The sequence below is a fragment of the Panthera leo genome, chromosome B4, assembly GCF_018350215.1.
Source record: "Panthera leo isolate Ple1 chromosome B4, P.leo_Ple1_pat1.1, whole genome shotgun sequence".
NCBI lineage: Eukaryota > Metazoa > Chordata > Mammalia > Carnivora > Felidae > Panthera > Panthera leo.
The window spans coordinates 136,913,470-136,932,016 of record NC_056685.1 but is presented as its reverse complement, the minus strand read 5'-3'; the positions used below and the strand labels follow the sequence as shown (position 1 = coordinate 136,932,016).

The window sequence follows — 18,547 nt, the reverse complement described above, 5'->3', positions numbered from 1 at the left end:
AGCACTGGCAACAGCACCTCAGGAATGCCACTACAAAACCCCATCTACAAAACCAAAGAACAAACTCCTCGTTTCCTTTTAAAATGAAAAAGCAGTTCCTGAATCAGGTAAAACAGGCCACGGGGCTAAAAGGCCGATGTCTGCAAATGATAAGCTAAAGCCTCTAATGCGGAGGGGGAACATTTGGTAGTTAAGAGTCAGCTTTAAAACAAGACGATGCGGCAGAGGAGAAACACCTCTGTCACGGCGTGGTAGCGAGATTCATTTGGAAAGGGTGCTGTCCTCCCAAATCAGTCAAGCCCACCAGAGAGAATGCCACAGGCAAGTTTCCTCCTGGACGCAGGGGTTGCCGGCATGCCTTGCAGGCCGCAGCAGCGCACCCCAAAACCCGTGGATCGGAACAGCCTTTGGGAAGTCTAACCGATACCCTGATTTTAGCCTATTAAGAAATCACTTGCGGTCAGTTTAATAAATGAACATTAAAAATCTTCCAAAAAATTTCATTCAAACGTTATTTTACACATCAGACAGTTGTTAAGAAGGGAGGATACGGTTTCTTGACGCTTAACATTTACAGGTTTTATTGGCCACATTCATCTTCCTCACAAAGTTGTAAGTTACCGTCCGCGGCGGGCGGGGAGGGGGGGGCGGCAGCTCGGCAGCGACTCCGCAGAGGGAGGGCGTTCAGGCGTCCTTTTTCTCCAGTAAAATTTTGTGCAGCTCATCTGCGTCCTCACCTGTTTTTACCCGGATTAACATGGTGACCGGGACGGTGGCGTTCTTCTCATCGATGGGTGGGTTTGGGACACACACAATAAGTACGTTGTTTTTCCCTGTTCGGGTGCACGGCATATTGGGCGGGATCAGGACATTCAGCAGTATGTTGCCTGCATTTAAGCAAAGGAAAAGGTCCATCAAAATCACACAGACCCCGTGTCGGGAGACTACAGCTTTAATACGCGAAACATTCAATCCAGAAGCCCTCTTCAACTTAACCGATCTCACGCGGGGGGCCATCAGGGAGGTCACGGGAAAGGGCACTGGATCCCTGGTGCACATGCCAGCACGGCGTCCCTCCAAGAGGACCACGAGGACTCTGGCAGGCCCTGGCCCTGCTGCGGGGAAACCGCCTTCCACCCCGCTCCTGCCCACATCCCTGGCCTCCGTTGCAGCAGCCAGGCCCTGCTGAGAGGCGTCCGTTCTTACACGAAAGGAAGAACACTTTGGCACGACCCGGAGCCTTCACGAGGTCATTGGAATAAAGGCAGAATGGTCAGCAAAGAAACCTCTGTCTGAGGCAAGCATGACTCCCGGGTGGGTAGTGGGGCGGCGGGGGGGGGGACCCACTAGTACCATGATGGCGTCACCCATGCATCAAGCCTTCGGGGAAAAAAAGCCACAGGGAAGTTTCTGTATCCAGCCTGGCAGGGCCCAGAGCTACCCACCACTTCCTCTCAGACCTGCCCCGTCCTCCTTCCGGCGGGCTGTTCTGAGGGCGAAGCTGGGTGTGGGGTGAAGGATGGACTGCAGCACGTTCAAGTTTTTTGCCTACATAAACCAGATTCCTTCAAACGGTTAACTCCCCTTCTGTGCTTATTAAACCATCCACTTTATCGATAGCTTCTTAGTTACATTTCTAACACAAATTAAAACGAAAACCATTTTGGTGACCTCTTGGCTGTAGTTTTTAACACACCTGTATCTCCTTACACATTGTCACTTAATTAAATCTGTAAATAGTCAGTAAATACAGGATGCATTTGGTTTGAACGACTGCTATTCCAACCCCAAACACAGCAATATACTCGACCTAGAGGACTGCAGTGAGCGAGGGGAAGTCTTTTACGCCATGTGGTTATGAGGACTTGGGCCACTTGAAAAAAGAGATACCCACCTAAATTGGTGTCTGCCCGCACTAAAAGTTGTGTCTTCTGATTTGTTGTAGGTTTTAAATGCAAAGTCCCCACACCTTTCTCTTTAAATTCATTGTCTTTCTTGTAAAATAGCTTACACCTATGGGGAAAAATAGGTATCGTCAGATATTCCAAAGACAAACCGAGTCACAAGTTTTCTGACCACCACCGTTCACACTTGTGTGGAAAGACCCGCATTAAATGAGCAGAGGAAGCTTCAGGATGAATCCTTGACTGATTCAAGCTGGGTCTGGGCACAAACCAGAACAAGCAAACTGGTTAGATACTGTAGAACCCCTCCCTGATTTCAAAATAATAATAATTCTTAAAATAGTGGCTCATGAGGCGCCTGGCTGGCTGTCAGCTGAGCGTCCGACTCTTGATTTCAGTTCAGGTCACGAGGCACGGAGCCTGCTTGGGATTCTCTCTCTCTCTCGCTCTCTCTCTCTCTCTCTCTCTCTGCTCCTCTCCCCCATGCGCACGTATACCTGCTCTCCCCGAAAGAAAAATAAAATTGCCGCTAGCTCCTAAAAAGATAACCCAGTGGGTCACATACAACTTTTAAAATGACACTTTCTAAAACGGACACTTTTCTCAGTTCAGTCAAAATCACAGCTAAGCAGCCCACGGGTCTCTGCCGTGCTCCTCTGGCCCCGAGCTCAAGAGGTTGACCCGGTCCTTTAAGGACAGGAATAAATGCAGGACACTCTGCCCCCATCTCTCTTCCCTCTTTTCCCATTTATTTTTTACGTTTCTTCTGGACTCCTTCAATTTTGGGTCTACCAAATGCTGAAATCTTGGAAAACATTCTTAAGCAAGGCTGAACTACCAGTAATGTCATCAAATGTCTCCCCAGCCTGCCGCGTCCCACATCTCCTTAGGTTGTTAATAAACCCAAACCACTGCCTGCTCCTTTGATTTGTTCCAGTTAGCAAAGAATCTCAGGTCAGGATCACTCCTTTGTATCATCTGTGTAATTAAATAAGAATAAGCAAAAGGAATTGTTGGATTCTTGAAAGTTCTCAGACAGAACACTTGGGGATTCCATAGAATACGGTGACTTGTTATGAAACTCAGTCTGAAATTTTTGTTACTTAGGAAAACACATGTAGGGAAGCTTCTAAAATGGCACAAGTAAGTATTCTGTAAATATCTTTGTTAAAAAGCACTAATTGCATCTCACTGGGATGAGAGAATTCAAAATTTCCTCTGATCTTTCTTCTGAAAGCAACAGCTCTCATATAAAAACAAACAAAAAACCCCGAAACAACTCTCATCACTGGGGGAAAGACCAAGGGATGGTCACTGTGCACAACTTGCTGGCTGAGAAAAGCCACAAAGGCCAACCATGTCCCCATGAAGACAGGAGGCCGCCTGAGGAAGAGCGGGAGTAAAACCAAGTCTGGAATCAGTGACGAGGTGACTTTGTGCAGGAAGGAGGAGGGGCAGAGAAGGAGACAAGCCCGAGTGGAGAAGGGGCAGGTGGGTCACGGAAAAACCTATCTCTAAAGCGCTTTAAAAAGCAGGAAAGAAGAGGAGCACTGGGGTGACTCAGTCAGTTAAGTGTCCAACTTTGGCTCAGGTCGTGATCTCACAGTTCGTGGGATCGAGCCCTGAGGCAGGTTCTGCGGCGGGGCCTGCTTGGGGTTCACTCTCTGCCCCTCCCCCACTCGCTGTCTTGCCCTCTTAAAAAAAAAAAAAAAAGGCAGAAAAGAAAAATAACAAAGACTAGGATATGCCCACAGGAAATTTACAGAATCAGCTTGTTGTAAACACGGGTCAAGAATTCTTCCTTGTCCAGTTCAAAGGGCAAGCACAGCCTGACCCCGGGACGGGATGCTCGGCGCGTTCCGTGCACCCCTTTCTTCCCCCCACGTCTCCGAAGACATGCTCACCGAACGCACTCCCAGGACTCCCACTTACTTTTTGGAGTAAAACGCATCTTCTTCTTTCACTTCAGTAACTACTACTTTGGGTGGCTCATCATTCTCTTCTTCATCTCCGCCTTTTATAAAAACAAGACCAACTCAGTAAAATTCAAATCGAACGCTTAACGATGTAACAGAAGAAGTTGTCTATCCCCGCACCAACCCCCATCCTCAACCTAAAAATCCTACGTAAGCCGATGTAGAAATCGGAAGCACACGTCTAACTGGGCGTGGGGGAGCGGGAGGACTCGCTGGATTTTAAGGGTTTTCTGAAAAATTAGAATAATTTTTAACAGGACCTACTTCTCTCTTCTAGATGTCAATCTCTAGAAGGCCTTGGAATGAAAAGTTATCGACATGATTCAGTGCCCAAATTTTAACAGGAAAATAACCAATCAACACCCACACATACTCAAGATTACCCCACTAGAGAAGCGGAATGTCAGATGGGGTTCCAGCCCCCTTCCCCCCAAATGCTCCTGCTAAGGAGCTAAGGAACAATCGATCTGAGCAACGGCCAAAGATAAGGAAGATAAACTTGTTTACAGGACTTGCCAGAGAAACCACCCCCGTGTGTAAGCAAGCTTTGCCTGAACTGCCACACCGCTCGGGGCTCGGGTCCCACGGGTCCCCTCCCTGACCGAGCCCAGGGCCCCAGGCACAGGGGAGATTGAAGTCACTATGGGATGCAAGTAACATCCTCTGGAGAAACACAGTCTCAGGAAGCTCACTAAGTTAAACAGCAATTCTGGTGCTCAGACAATTCAAAGCCACAAGATTGAAATTTTAAGAAGGCAGTCCTGGGGGGCCCCTGGGGGGCTCTGTCCGTTAAGTGCCCGACTCCTGGTGTCCACGCAGGTCACGAGCTCACCGTCACGAGTGGAGCCCCACGGCAGGCTCGCGCCGAGCGTGGAGCCTGCTTGGGACTCTCTCTCCCTCTGCCCCTCCCCTGGCTTGCACCCTCTCTCTCAGAAGGAAGGGAGTCCGGAGTCAGGTTCTCCAGGGCAGGCCCCAGGCGTCCCGGTATTTTGGCGAGCTTAGTCCTTCCGATGCGTCAAGCACCTCAAGCACCCGGAGAAGCAGGCACCCTCACTTCCGCATCCCTCCCACAGGCTCTGCCGCTGCCCCGGGCCCACTGGTCCCGTTCAGGGCAGGGGAAGGGAAGGGCGGTCTCCGTCCGATGCTGTGCACGGGGCAGCCGGTGCCTGAGGGCGCACCCGACGGCCAGGCAGAGGGGTACCGGCAGTCTCGCTCCAGGGAGGAGGGACACGGAACATTTGGTGGCAAACCGGCCACCGCGGGTTCCTTTCTCTCTCCCTCTCACGAAGTTAACATCCCTGAGACGTATACTTTTTAACTGCTTACGAAGAAGTATCTTCACACGTGTGGGCTGTTCAGTCACCACGTGAGGACAAGCGATCAGGACGCGAACCCCTCTCCTCAAAGAGCAAGAACAGAGGGAGGGAAGGCTGACTGGGGGCACTGATACTACACAAGGTGGAAACTTCTGGAAAGGCGGCTGCAACCCAGACACATCCAGGGAAAACCCCGTCAATTTGTTCCCCGTGGCTAACAAGAGTCTACCTGTTTTATTTATAGTAGAGCACTTTTCTGCCATGTGACCTCACCTACGATTATAAAAACCTAAACACGAGAAATCCCATAGATGTTTATGACCAGTTTTTAAAAATTTTTTTTAACATTTATTCATCTGTGAGAGACAGAGAGAGGCAGAGCATGAGCGGGGAAGGGGCAGAGAGAGGGAGACACAGAATTGGAAGCAGGCTCCAGGCTCCGAGCCGTCAGCACAGAGTCGGACGCAGGGCTTGAACTCACGAGCTGCGAGATCATGAGCTGAGCCGAAGTTGGATGCTCAACTGACTGAGTCACCCAGGTGCCCCTATGACCAGTTCTTTCAATAAGACACAATTGTCAAACGAAGTTAATTCACTTAATTTTTATTTTAGAGAGAGCATGAGCAGGGGAGAGGGAGAGAAAGAGAGAGGAGAGAGGAGAGAGGAGAGAGGAGAGAGGAGAGAGGAGAGAGGAGAGAGGAGAGAGGAGAAGGGAGGGGAGGGGAGAAGGGAAGGGAGGGGAGGGGAGAAGGGAAGGGAGGGGAGGGGAGAAGGGAAGGGAGGGGAGGGGAGAAGGGAGGGGAGGGGAGAAGGGAGGGGAGGGGAGAAGGGAAGGGAGGGGAGAAAGGAGGGGAGGGGAGAAGGGAGGGGAGAAGGGAGGGGAGGGGAGAAGGGAGGGGAGGGGAGAAGGGAGGGGAGGGGAGAAGGGAGGGGAGGGGAGAGGGGAGGGGAGGGGAGAGGGGAGAGGGGAGGGGAGAGGGGAGGGGAGAAGGGAGGGGAGGGGAGAAGGGAGGGGAGGGGAGAAGGGAGGGGAGGGGAGAAGGGAGGGGAGGGGAGTAAAGAGAGGAGGGGACAAGGGAGGGGAGGGGAGGGGAGGGGAGAGGGGAGGGGAGAAGGGAGGGGAGGGGAGAGGAGAGGGGGGAGGGGAGGGGAGGGGAGGGGGGAGGGGAGGGGAGGGGAGGGGAGAGGGGAGGGGAGGGAGGGGGAGGAGGAGGGGGAGGGAGAATCCTAAGCAGGCTCCACGCTCAGCACAGAGCCCAACGTGGGGTTTGATCCCACGACCCTGTGATCATGACCTGAGCTGAAATCAAGACTCAGGCACTTAACCAACTGAGCCACCCAGGCGCCACTCAATTTTTTACACGTAAAGCCACGCGTTTCATAATTTTCAAAGTCATCGTGCCAGATATCTATATGTTCCTCACTTTTACCTTTATATTCTTAATCCTTACAATAAACTCTACAAAAACGGTCTTACTCCGTTTTACAAGTAGGGAAAACAGACTCAGAAACAGCCGGCCAACTTTGTCCGGGATCGCACCTAGGAAACGACAGTCACAGTGTGAATCCAGATCCGTCCGGAACACACACCTACGCTCGTGCCACTACACACCAACTCGGACACACCCGGAGCCCACTCGCGAGGACGGCCTGGAACTCCGCCATTACCTTTGCGTTCGTTGCTGCCGCCGTCGGCTTGTACCTCCAGCGTCTTTGTGGCGAACGGTGAAGAGACCGGTTTATTCTGGCTAATATCTTTGCCAAATAAACTGGAGTTTCCAGAAGAGAATGAAAACCCAGTCAGGGGGCCAGAGTTTAAGGAGCCCAAGGCGGAACTCTCGATCTTCTTGCTAAAGTGAAACGAGGCACCTGCTGCTCCCGCCGACGGGTCCGCTTTCTTTTCAGGATCCGCCTCCGTCTTCTTTTCAGACGTGTCCTCGGTTTTGCCGCCATGAAACAAAAATGTTGACTCTTGCTGTGACTTCGTTGACCCAAAGAGGGAGGGAGACGCGGTGGCGCCAGGCGTCTTGTCGGAGTCGCTTTCGGAATCCCTGCAGCTGCCGCCGCTCCCGAGCTGCTGCTCGATCCCTGCCAGGTATTTCTCGTAGTCTTTGAAGATGGGCGTCAGGTCGCAGAGCGGGTTTGTGTTCACGTGCTTCACGATCCAGTCCCGCACCGAGCAGTTTAAGGCAGCCAGCTGCTTGTGATAGGCGTTCCTGGGGCAGGCCGTGCTAGAGGGGAGGCCGGAGGAGGAGGGCTGCTGGCTGTCACCGTTAGTTTTGGGATTTAAAATCTTTTTATCGACCAAGGAGGTAGGACCATTTGTGGCAACAGATCCTATAGGAAATTAAAGTTTGAAGAGTTTACTGAGAGGCTGATTGGATTCTATCCCCCAGATTTTTATGCTGCACTGCCTTCGTACCTTCTTTTACCGTACCCTAGTTTTGTGACAGTTCAAGAAGCGTGTGCACGTCTGACATTTAGGAAGCAGTGATCACAAGAATCAAACTTTGTACAAAAACGGGGCTCGCGTCAGTTAAACCTCTAAAAGTTTAAAATGGTCTTTTCTTTCAAAAGGATGCCTGATGCCTGCCTTCCCCGAGAACTGTCACAACGGTCAGGGGAAAGCTTAACCCCCAGCGCCGTGGGATGAGCACGTACTCGTGCAGTTAAAATCTTAACAGGGAGTGCTACCTTCATCACACCGAACACTCCGCCTAATTGACACCCAACGGGCCACACTTAAAATACCTAGCGAAGTACAATCCAACCAGCCAGGGTCACTTCTGAAAACCGAAGACCGCAGCGCAGGATTCCATTCTCTGTCACTGATCCCGAGAGCTCGTGACCAACTCTCTCAAAACAGATCAGGCAATCAACACACGCCGGGCGAAACCAATCTAGGCCGGAGGACCCCCTAGGTTCCCGGGGGGCGCGCACCACACAGAAAGTCCTCGGCCCCCACAGAACGAATGAGGAGACGGGAAGGCAGGTCTTTACAGAGGGTCCACTGAGAGCGTCCTCTTCTCCTTTGACCCTCAGGTCAATTCCGAGGGTCACTCTCATTTCACAGTTGAAGATCTGGACGCTCACAGGCTAAGGGACTTTACCAGGGTCACAGAGCCGGCGGCCAGCAGAACTGAGAACAGAACCTCGGTCTACCCTGGCTCAAAAGCTTCTGCTCTATTCACTTCCTCTGCAAATAGCCGATATCTAATTTGCATCCCTTTCGGTATCACCCCGTTTCTGCTCGTTTAGTCCCAGGACCCAGGATAAGTACAAGAAAAGTATCTTTGCAGAGTTACTTTTCAGATGGTCTTTACCCAGATGTGACCAGCGGGAGGGGAACCTACTCACCAAAGGCTGCCTTGGTCTCGCTCGCTGCCCTGGCACCGGAGAAGGGAGGGGCACTAGTTATGCTGCTTCCATTAGACAGTCCTTCCAAGGGCTTCCCTCCAGCACCGTTACCAAATCCAGAAAACCCTCCTCCTCCAGATGGTACGACCAAACCTTTAAAACCTTTAAAGGCCCCTCCACTATCAGACTGAAATACAAAGAAAGAGCACACATTAGATAACTCTCTTTCATAACTAAATAAGTGACAGTATTATCTTGGCTCGATAGCACCTAGAATCCTTACGCCAGCAGCATTAAAGGAAAACTGCCAGCACAAGCTGGAAATGAGGCGGATTTTCCTCCTGATGACACAGCTCTGCCATCCAAAGCTGCCTTCCTGAGACAGCCATGAAGGACAGTCCCAATTTACAGTGAGATTTGTTTTTAAAAATAGATTTAGGATATAGAAGACAAAAAAGACTAATGCGATAAAGTTGTGTACGCAGCCTCAGAATTGTAACTAAAAGCAAACATTTCAATACAACGGATCCCTAACGAACCATTTTTCACGTGCTATGCAATCAAAAAGACCATTAGCCCAAGGACGCTGTAGAAACATCAAGTCAGGTTAACTCCAAGTGCTTTACCCACTTACCTGTAATCTCCTAAGCCCTGCTGCAGCCTTTAGTCTCTGGGAACTGGTGAAGTCGACTCTCAGATCTAGACTTTCCCTTAGTTGAGAAATCCACAGGCAACATTTTTATTCTCCACTTTCTTGCGACTTCCAGTAGCAGGGTCTTTCCAGCACTTTCAACCCACTGTGGCTGGCTCTCTCACCTCTCTAACCTGAGATGCTCTGGAAACATCTGGCACCCCAAGAACTTCTAACACTGCTCTCTGCCCCTGGAAACTTTTGGAGACACGTTCCTCAGTTTACAGTGCTTGACTGAAGTTACTATTTCCCTCCCGTTCAAAACAGTGGTCCTACCGCAGCAGGGGATGGTCTGCTTTTTGGATCAAGGATCCAAGGGAGGCTCTAGGAAATACTCTCAAATACATATGCTCAGAACATCCACGGGAGTGTACCAACCTTAAGTTCACGCACAAACGAATTAGAATCATGAGCTCACAAAAAATTACTTACACTAGAAACTCTTCATTTTCTAAATGGGCCAGTTAGCCTAATATTATTGCAAAGTTTTAAAAAAATCGTTCAAAAAATTTCAATCATAAACATAGGATTTCAGATGGTTACTGACCACGGATACAATTGTGGCAATAAAATTAGGCCAGAAAAACCCAGAAATCAAAAACAAAAGCAAAGCCTTAACTTGCATAAATTTCAATGCACGTAATAAATACAGTTCTTCGGTTCTGACACTCTATAAATTTGATTTTTAATGAATCAATATCCCGAAGACACCACACAGAGCGCTATCATTTTATAAGATTCCATGGACGAAGCATAAAAAGCTGTGAGTAGCTCCTCAGAGCCTTTTACTTTGCATGAGATTTAAGAACCAGAGGATATTTATAGTTATTTTAGAGACTGCTGACAGTACATTGGCTCTAGAGCCATCACAAAAATTCAAGAACCACTGGCTTTTAAACGAAGGAATGGAGTCATTCAGAAAAGTGAGAGCACAAGTGAAGGAGGTAATACACCGGGGCTCACACCCGTGTCTGTCAATCTCCCTCGCATACTTTGATTTTTCTCCATGGCACTTAGAGGAAAACTAAAATTGTATGTTCAGCGTGTCTCTTCCATCGTTAGGACGTAAGGCCCACCAGGCGCGGATATTTTACTCACTCCTGTCTTCACCCACCAATGAATCCCTAGTGCTCAGCACAACAAATCCAGGACAGCTGACATGGGAACAACCGGCGGTTAGGGACGCCAACATCCCTCCCTTATCAAAAAAATAATAAATCTGCGTATAAATGCAATTCAAACCCGTACTGTCAACAGTCAACTGTATACAGGAAAAGTCACATTTCAGCACTTAAGCAGATGACGTAACTGTTAATTTCTCTAATATACAAGCTCTGATGGAAACCTGATGCTGCAAGTTATAGTCGAAATTATGTGCGTCTTTTACTTCCTTTAGCAGCCAGAGGGCCCCAACCCCCTTCCCTCTGGCCCAGTCTGGACTGTGGTGGACACGGCTTGTACTTCTTCACTGTCCCTCATCTGACAGCCGGGCCATCCCTCCCTGAGGCGGTCTTCCTCTGGTTTCTGCCTACACCGTGAGCTGCCACTCTCAGCCACCCTCCCTGGTTTCAACCTCCTGCGTGGTGAGGACTCTCACAGCTGCACCTCCTGTTCCAGGAAGCCGCCCACACACCTAGTGGTCTTCCAGAACTTCACCTCAACGTACCCCAGGCTCTTAGAACACATTTCCCCAACTGAACCGATCACTTCCTCCACAATTAAGTTGTCCTTCCCTCCTGCTGCCCCCTCTCCGAGGAAGAGCCATCAAACTTCACTAGGCTTGATACCTAGCTTTGACCGGTCACCAGTCTTTAAGAATGGAATCGGATCAGTGAAAACTTGGAATAACCAAACGGAACAGAGTCACCACGAAAGGTGCAGGGGAGCAGATTCATTCCAGAGCTGCCACCCCGGATGTTCAAAGCAGCTTCTCCAGCCTGACAACAGATGTCCGGGCCACCGAGTCAGCACTCAGACACCTGGAAGGTATCTGAGGGCTGGGAATTGTACCGGGGAAGACTAGTTAAACATGGGAGTGACTGGGGCGCCTGGGTGGCTCAGTCGGTTAAGCTGGCCGACTTCAGCTCAGGTCATGATCTCACGGTCCATGAGTTCGAGCCCCACGTCGGGCTCTGTGCTGACAGCTCAGAGCCTGGAGCCTGTTTCGGATTCTGTGTGTCCCTCTCTCTGACCCTCCCCCATTCATGCTCTGTCTCTCTCTGTCTCAAAAATAAATTAAAAAAGTTAAAAAAAAAAAAATGAAAAAAAACAAAACAAAACATGGGAGTGACTGCTGAACACGGACCACGTGACTTCCATTCACAAGTTACAGTTCATCTTTTATCCTTGTGAACACGGGAAGGAAAACACCGTGACCTAGCATCCTGGGAAGAAAACCCGCGCCTGCCAAGCTTCTTTCAGAGCTAAGGGACTCCCCCGACCCTGCCCCCGACGCCAGGAGCAGCAGGACTCCGAGGACACCCTGCGTTTCCCTCCCTTACGCCATCTGCCACGACTTCTGTGGTATCGTTCCACAGGTCTTTTCCTCTCCTTACTGCCGTTCGGCGGGAATCTCGTCTATAGGATCGACACTGGATGTCTGCAACTCGGTAAGGTACGGGTCCCACGCTTCTTGTCCATCTCCTGTGGTCTACATCAAGGATTTTCACAGGTGGAGTTAGCATTTTAAAAAGCATTTATCGATCTGACGGCTCCCAGAGGTAGAAATGCTCTGCGACTCAGAAGTCAAATTAGCGTTTAATGCCAAGGGCGGTAAGAAAACACTCACTTCAAATCCAACGTTTCTACGCTTTGCTTTCTTTATGGCTCTATTCTTCAAGACTTCCTCACTGGCCACGGAGAATGTTCCCACCTGCAGGCGTACAAATTAAACAGCAGTAAGATGAGGCCCCAAAAAAGAAATGAACAAAAAAGCCTAACCAAACTTATCTTCCTATCTGCTGGTTTTAACGTACTGTTAATACTGATAACAAAGTAAGGAGAGGGCAGATTAAAATAAAGTTTACGTCTGTTGTCTACATCGTGAATCCCAAAGCTACTTAGATGAATGAGAAATCTCCCAGAACGAGGCGCCTAGGTGGCTCAGTCAAACATCTGACTCTTGATTTCGGCTCAGGTCATGATTCACGGTACATGAGTTCCAGGCCCGTTCTGGGATCCAGATCAAGCCCCCAAACTGCAGTGCGCGCTGGGCTGGGCTCCGTGAGGGGCACGGAGCCTGCTTACGATTCTCTCTCTCCCTCTGCCTCTCCCCTGCTAGTGTGCTCTCTCTCAAAAAAAAAAGGAAAGAAAGAAGTCTCCCAGGATCTATGCAAATCCAGGCTTTGCATACAACCCGGAGAGGAGCACACACAGAAAAAGTTTTGCTAAGACCAAGACCATCAAAAGTTTGGTAGAAAACTATTCACAACTGGTTCTTCAAATTTTAAATATATTTAAAGACATGTATCTTAGAATAAAAATCCAGTTTTAAGAAGCAAAATCTATTCTTCAAAAGCCAACAGTTACCTTAAAGATCATCAACAGTTAACAGTGGTGGAGCCAGTTCTAAAACCCAAATGCCCAAATCTAGTACGTTACTACTTCAGTTTCCAAAAACACATTTATTTTTATCACGTGTGCATACCATTTTTAAGAGAAACCTTGCCCATTTGTCCATCACCCAAAAGCCCACTGATGTACCTGGGACTCTAAGGGACCCTGCTTAGAAGCTACCTCTCTTCCCAGGAGCTGAAGTACCTCGTCCATAATCAGAAGTTGGCTGAAGACCTTTGGGTTTATTTCAACCCTTCTTTTACCCTGTAGGGCTGGCATGAAATACTTTCTGTAAGAAGGTGTCATCCATAGTTATTTCACGTAAGGTTAAAGAGACCTCCATGCTTACAGATGGGACTATTTGGTTGCATTTGTCCCCAAACAAATGTAATGCCCTTTCAGACTCATTAGATTCAATCCAAATGGAGGTCCTTTCATACCTGAAATATCTTAGCATCAAAGTAAATCATTATACCGCAGTCTTAAATCTTACTAGGCCCAGAATGAAACTGGGCAGAAGATCTGGAAAAAACCTGAGTTACCAAAGACCTGGTTAAAAAGCACCAAGTCAGTTAGAAATGTTAAAAACCTTGTCAAAATATTAATAAACTTGTGATTTTGGTTTCCCTAAACATAGGAATACATGTATTTGTCAAGGAAAAAACGTTCATATGACAAGACAGATTCAGCAAGAAGACAGTTTTAGAATAAGCTTGGAAACAGTTTTGCAGATTTCTTCTTCTTCCTCTTTTTTTTAAACTTAGCACTATTCTATTGGCCTGGGAGCATCAAACTGCTGACAAGGCACTAAAAATGCAGCTGTGATTTCTATTCTTTGTAAGAGAGAAAAGGAAATATTTCTGAGGGAAGACCATTTTTATTTTGTGAGGAAAGAAACTAGGCCATCCAAATTCTATTTCATTGTTGTGGGGGTGGGGGCGGGGGCGGGGGTCTCAGATCTGTGCGAACATGAAGACAGGCCTCCAAGAAGCATTAGAGTAAGGGAGGTGACCCCAATCAGAAATCTCAAATTACGGGTGCGGCAGACGGAGAAGTCACGTGGTGTAGTACCACTTCTCACGTTCGGGCGCGATGCTAAGTTCACGACCAGATCACTTACTCACCCTTCAGGCTTGACTAAAACTATGAGTTTAGAATGCAGCAAGTATATGAAATTCAGGAAGGTGCTTCTACAAAGGTGCAGAATATTTCAGGAACGGGAACTAGTGGGAAAAAGACAGCCAAATGTAATAAATAAATTTCTATACTAAGTACAGATCATAAGAAACCATACTATTTCCTGTTCCGGCTGTTCTTTAAAAGGCCTTTTTTTTTTTTAATACAAATTTTTTTTTAATGTTTATTTATTTTTGAGACACAGAGAGATGGAGCATGAACGCGGGAGGGGCAGAGAGAGAGGGAGACACAGCATCCGAAGCAGGCTCCAGGCCCTGAGCTGTCAGCACAGAGCCCGATGCGGGGCTCGAACCCACGAACCGTGAGATCATGACCTGAGCTGAAGTCAGCTGCTTAACTGATGGAGCCACCCAGGCGCCCCTAAAAGGCCTTTTGATTTTCCTACCAAATCTGCCCGAGGAATCCCAAAATGAATTTAAATTTAGAAGCAGCAGGGAATCGTTCTTGGGGAAAGATCTTACCTCCTCTGCTTCGTCTTCTTGATCCCAGTTCCTGTCGGTCAATTCCTTCTCAGCAATTCTTTTGGCCATTGTTTCAACCCTACGTTAAAAGTGAAAGAAGTGAAAAGTTTACTTTTCTGGATCAAGATGTAATTCCTTACAACGAATTTTTAAAGAATTTTTACGAAGAATTTTAAACAATGCTAAACCAGCTCCGTTTGAAAAGACACTGTAACACTGATTTTTAAAAATCCGAAGTACTGTATACGTAATCAACAAGTGATTAATTTATTCTATGCAAATTATAATCACAGTCTTGCTACAGGCAAAACATTTTAAATGCTTCAAATTCTCTTAAAGATGATTCAGTAAAGAAGCTCATCCTTAGACAAGAATTTTAATAAGGCAGTGGAAATACCTTCACAGCATGAGTACTCTTCTTTAGGCTACAGACAATTGATAGAAATAAATTTCTCGAGACTGAACATTTAATTACCCCAATCTGTATACTGCTAAGCTAGGATATCATTTAAAAGTTCAAAATGTAATTAATATCGATGTGTTAACATTCTGAAAATTTACATGTCACCCTTCAAGAATAAGACATCAGCTCAACTCTAAAGCCACTGTTATGGGGCGGGGGGCAACGGTATTATCTCTGCAGTGGGACACAAGCAGCTAAGCAGAGAGGGTACTTGAAACCATCCCTTAAAACCTGCAATGTTTTCTGATCCTAATATATGTTGTTTACTATAAAAAACAAAAATACCAAAACACTCAACAGAGAGCTCCATTGTGAGTGCTGAACTGGCTCGTTCTCTAACTCACCAGCTAAATGGAACAAGCAAATTCCATTTCCCGTGCTACCCGCCTTGCCTGGAATTCACCAGTTCATTCAGGGTCCCTGAAACCTGTCTAGACTCCTTTCTGAAGGTCTTTCCCCACTCATTTGACTCAACACCACAACCTACCAGAGTCAGTTCCTAGAATTTCATGGTCATTAAGATACACATTTACACCCGGCCTAGTTCTCTTTAGTAGCTACACAATAAAATTCAAATGTTGACATTCCAAAGTCCTCCAAAATCTGGCCCCCTGTGGAGTCATTACATAGGGGATGTTCAGCTTTTAGTAATATCTTAATAATATCTAAACTTCTCTTTTACAAGTACGTACACGCTTTCTTTCCTGATTATAGAATAAATGGTTTTAAAGCCCAAGTTGCTAACACATGAAATATGAGACCCAGCCATTACCTGCAAATCCTTTTTTAAGGTCTCCCCCCACCAAATACCTCGTTAAGTTTTGCCATTAATCTTTGTTACTCAAACAATCAAGGTACTTTCAGACTCGATCTTACTGAACTCCAAAGGTTCAGAGGCCAGGTCTCTGCTGGGATTCTTTTCCTACTCAGTAAGTAACACCTCCACCAGAGGGCAGAAGAGGGGAGAAGTTGAAATAGTCGCTTTTGCCGTAACTGTAAGTGATTAAGGCAAAAAAGGGTGACGCTGAAAGTGCAAAAACCATAGTAAAATTTCAGCATCTAACTCACACCCACAAGCGAGGAGACAACCAGCAGAGTAAAAACCAAAATGAACACAGCTGCGTCCGTATCCTACCCTGTTTATTGAATCTGTGACCTGGCCACAGGGCAGGGATCTTCGCTGTGTTTGCTGACCCCCTCCAAAGGCCCCGAACCTGTTCATCTTATAGGAGGTATTCCAGAAGTGCTCAATCAGTGACCCGGGGCAGTACGGATTCCGGAAAATACTACAAGATGCCGGCATCTCAGTTCTGCCATTTCCTTGCTAGACCTTTGGCAAGTTATTTAATTGTTGTGACTTGGCCTCCTCATCTGTAGACAAGGCAGGTGTGGTGAAGTAAGATCAAGGAAAAAAGTTAGTTTAGGGGTGCCTGGGTGGCTCAGTCGCTTCGGCTGAGGTCATGATCTCACGGTCTGTGAGTTCGAGCCCCGCATCGGGCTGTGTGCTGACAGCTCAGAGCCTGGAGCCCGTTTCAGATTCTGTGTCTCCCTCTCTCTCTGCCTCTCCCCTGCTCATGCTCAGTCTCTGTCTCAAAAAAAATTAAAAAAAAAAAAGAAAAAAAGAAAAAAAGTTAGTTTAGCACAGTGCCCAGAACAGAGGAAGGGCTTAATGCATCTTATTAAAGAAACAAATTTTGTTAGAAGCAAAGGCTATAAAAAATACTATTTTTTTTCTTCAAAATGTACAAAGTACAGTGTGGAAAAAAAGACTTCAATTATGAGCCACGCTTTAAAATATATTTTAGCAAATCCATATTTTATTTCAAAGCACGATGCTTCAGTTAATAAATTTTCTTTTTATGCAAAAAGAAGGGGGGGTGGGACGGAAGTCTCTGTTAAGTACTCAGAACAAGGCCTAGCACCTAAGGAGTTTTATGTCCCGGCTGTTACTAAGAATTTAGGGGCACCTGGCTGACTGAGCCAGTAGAGCGAGGGCCTCTTGATCTCAGGGTTGTGGGTTTCAGCCCCACTTTGGGTGTAGTTTACTTAAAAATAAAATCTGTTTAAAAAAAAAAAAAAAAGGATTTAGAAAACGTTTGGGCTTGTGGTTAAAAAGGTACCAGCTTTTGAAAGGATTCCTAGGTAGGAAACACTGTCATAGCAAATTGAGAGTTTTCGTAACTGGGAAAAAGCTAGTATTTGCGCCGGATAGAGTTATGCGGTCTCTGCTACCAAGCGCTGCCTCATCCTTGGGGCTGAACTTCAGTCGACACCAGGGTACCCTAAGATGAAAACACATGTGCCCATATTTGACCGAGGAAAAAAAAACAACAACAAAAAACAAGGGGGCAGACCCCGGAGACTGAAATGCCAGGGGAAAAGGAAGCCTCAAAATTGCTCCTTAAGGGAACAGAGTAAAAGAGCCGATCGATAGCCCGGGATTGCACGAAGAAAGGGAAGCCGAGGCAGAGGTAGTGTAGGGAGCGAGGAGGGGGCGGCGAGCCGGCCAAGAAGGAAGAAGTACCGAGGGGAACGGCTAGGGAGGATGGCCGGATCAGGAAGGTCCCTGGCCGCTCCGGCCTCCGCCGGGGCCGCCTCGCCCGAGTTGGGCGCTGCAGCCCCGACAGGTCGGTCCGGCGCCCGGCTTCACAAACAGCACCCGACTACGCGCCGCTGGGATCATCCCGCCCCACCCTCCCCGGCTGACCCCACCACCCCACGGCCCGGACCCCTTACCCCGGCTTCTCCGTCCAGATCCGAGTCCCGCACCCGGACCCCAGCTTCCTCCACCCCCGACCCAGGTTCCCTCACCCCGGCTCCCGCCCAGAGTTTCCCTTCCAGGTCCGAGTCCCGCGCCCGGATCCCAGCTTCCTGCTCCCCAGGCCCGGGCCCCTCACCCCGTCCCCCGCCCAGAATCCCCTTCCAGGTCCGAGTCCCGCGCCCGGACCCCAGCTTCCTCCACCCCACGCCCGGGCCGCTCACCCCGGCTCCAGCCCAGGGTCCTCCTTCCGGGTCCGAGTCCCGGATCTGGACCCCGGCTTCCTGCCCAGGGTTCCCCTTCCAGCTCCGACTCCCGCACCCGGACCCCGGCTGCCTCCTCCCCAGGCCTGGGACCCGCAGCCCAGCTCCCCCTTCCAGGCCAAGTCCCGTACCGTGACCCCGGCGCCTCTCCCCAGGCTCGGCTCCTTCTCCTGCCACGCCGCCCGCCCTCCTCTTACCTCCCAGGCGGCCGCCGCGGCACTCGCTGGGTTGTGGGTGCGGCGAAAGCCGGGTGCGCGACAGCGAGCAGGTGCGAGGTTGCAGCCGCGCGGGCCTCGGGTCTGGAGCCGCCGCTGCTCGCCCGGTTGGGCGCGCCTGGTCGCTTCCGGTGCGCCGAGCTTCTCGAAAGACTTGGTGGTCAGCAAGCCCCGGGTCTCAAACACCATGTCCTCTGGGGGCCTCGCCTCGCCTCGCCTCTCTGTGTTCGGCAGTGAGGGAGAGCCGCCGCTCAGCCAGAGACCGCCGGGGGAACGGCGCCGAATACGCTCCAAGCCGCCATTTTACAACTCCAATCTGCCCCCTCCCCCCCACCAACTCTATAAAAAGGAAGGAAAGAAACGCCCGCGTCTAGTTACTGCGCAAGCGCGC

General features: G+C 48.9%; 1 protein-coding gene across 1 annotated transcript; it reads right to left on the bottom strand.

The window, feature by feature from the left end:
• Window positions 1-484: 484 nt before the first annotated feature.
• On the bottom strand, window positions 485-18,502 carry NUP50 (nucleoporin 50). Its single transcript, XM_042948093.1, has 8 exons — window positions 18,139-18,502; window positions 14,458-14,536; window positions 12,033-12,116; window positions 8,554-8,740; window positions 6,865-7,533; window positions 3,837-3,918; window positions 1,895-2,013; window positions 485-887 (listed from the first exon to the last, which is right to left on the bottom strand). The coding sequence occupies exons 2-8, from the start codon at window positions 14,524-14,526 to the stop codon at window positions 685-687; spliced, it is 1,413 nt and encodes a 470-aa protein (XP_042804027.1). The 5' UTR covers window positions 14,527-14,536; window positions 18,139-18,502; the 3' UTR covers window positions 485-684.
• Window positions 18,503-18,547: the final 45 nt, after the last annotated feature.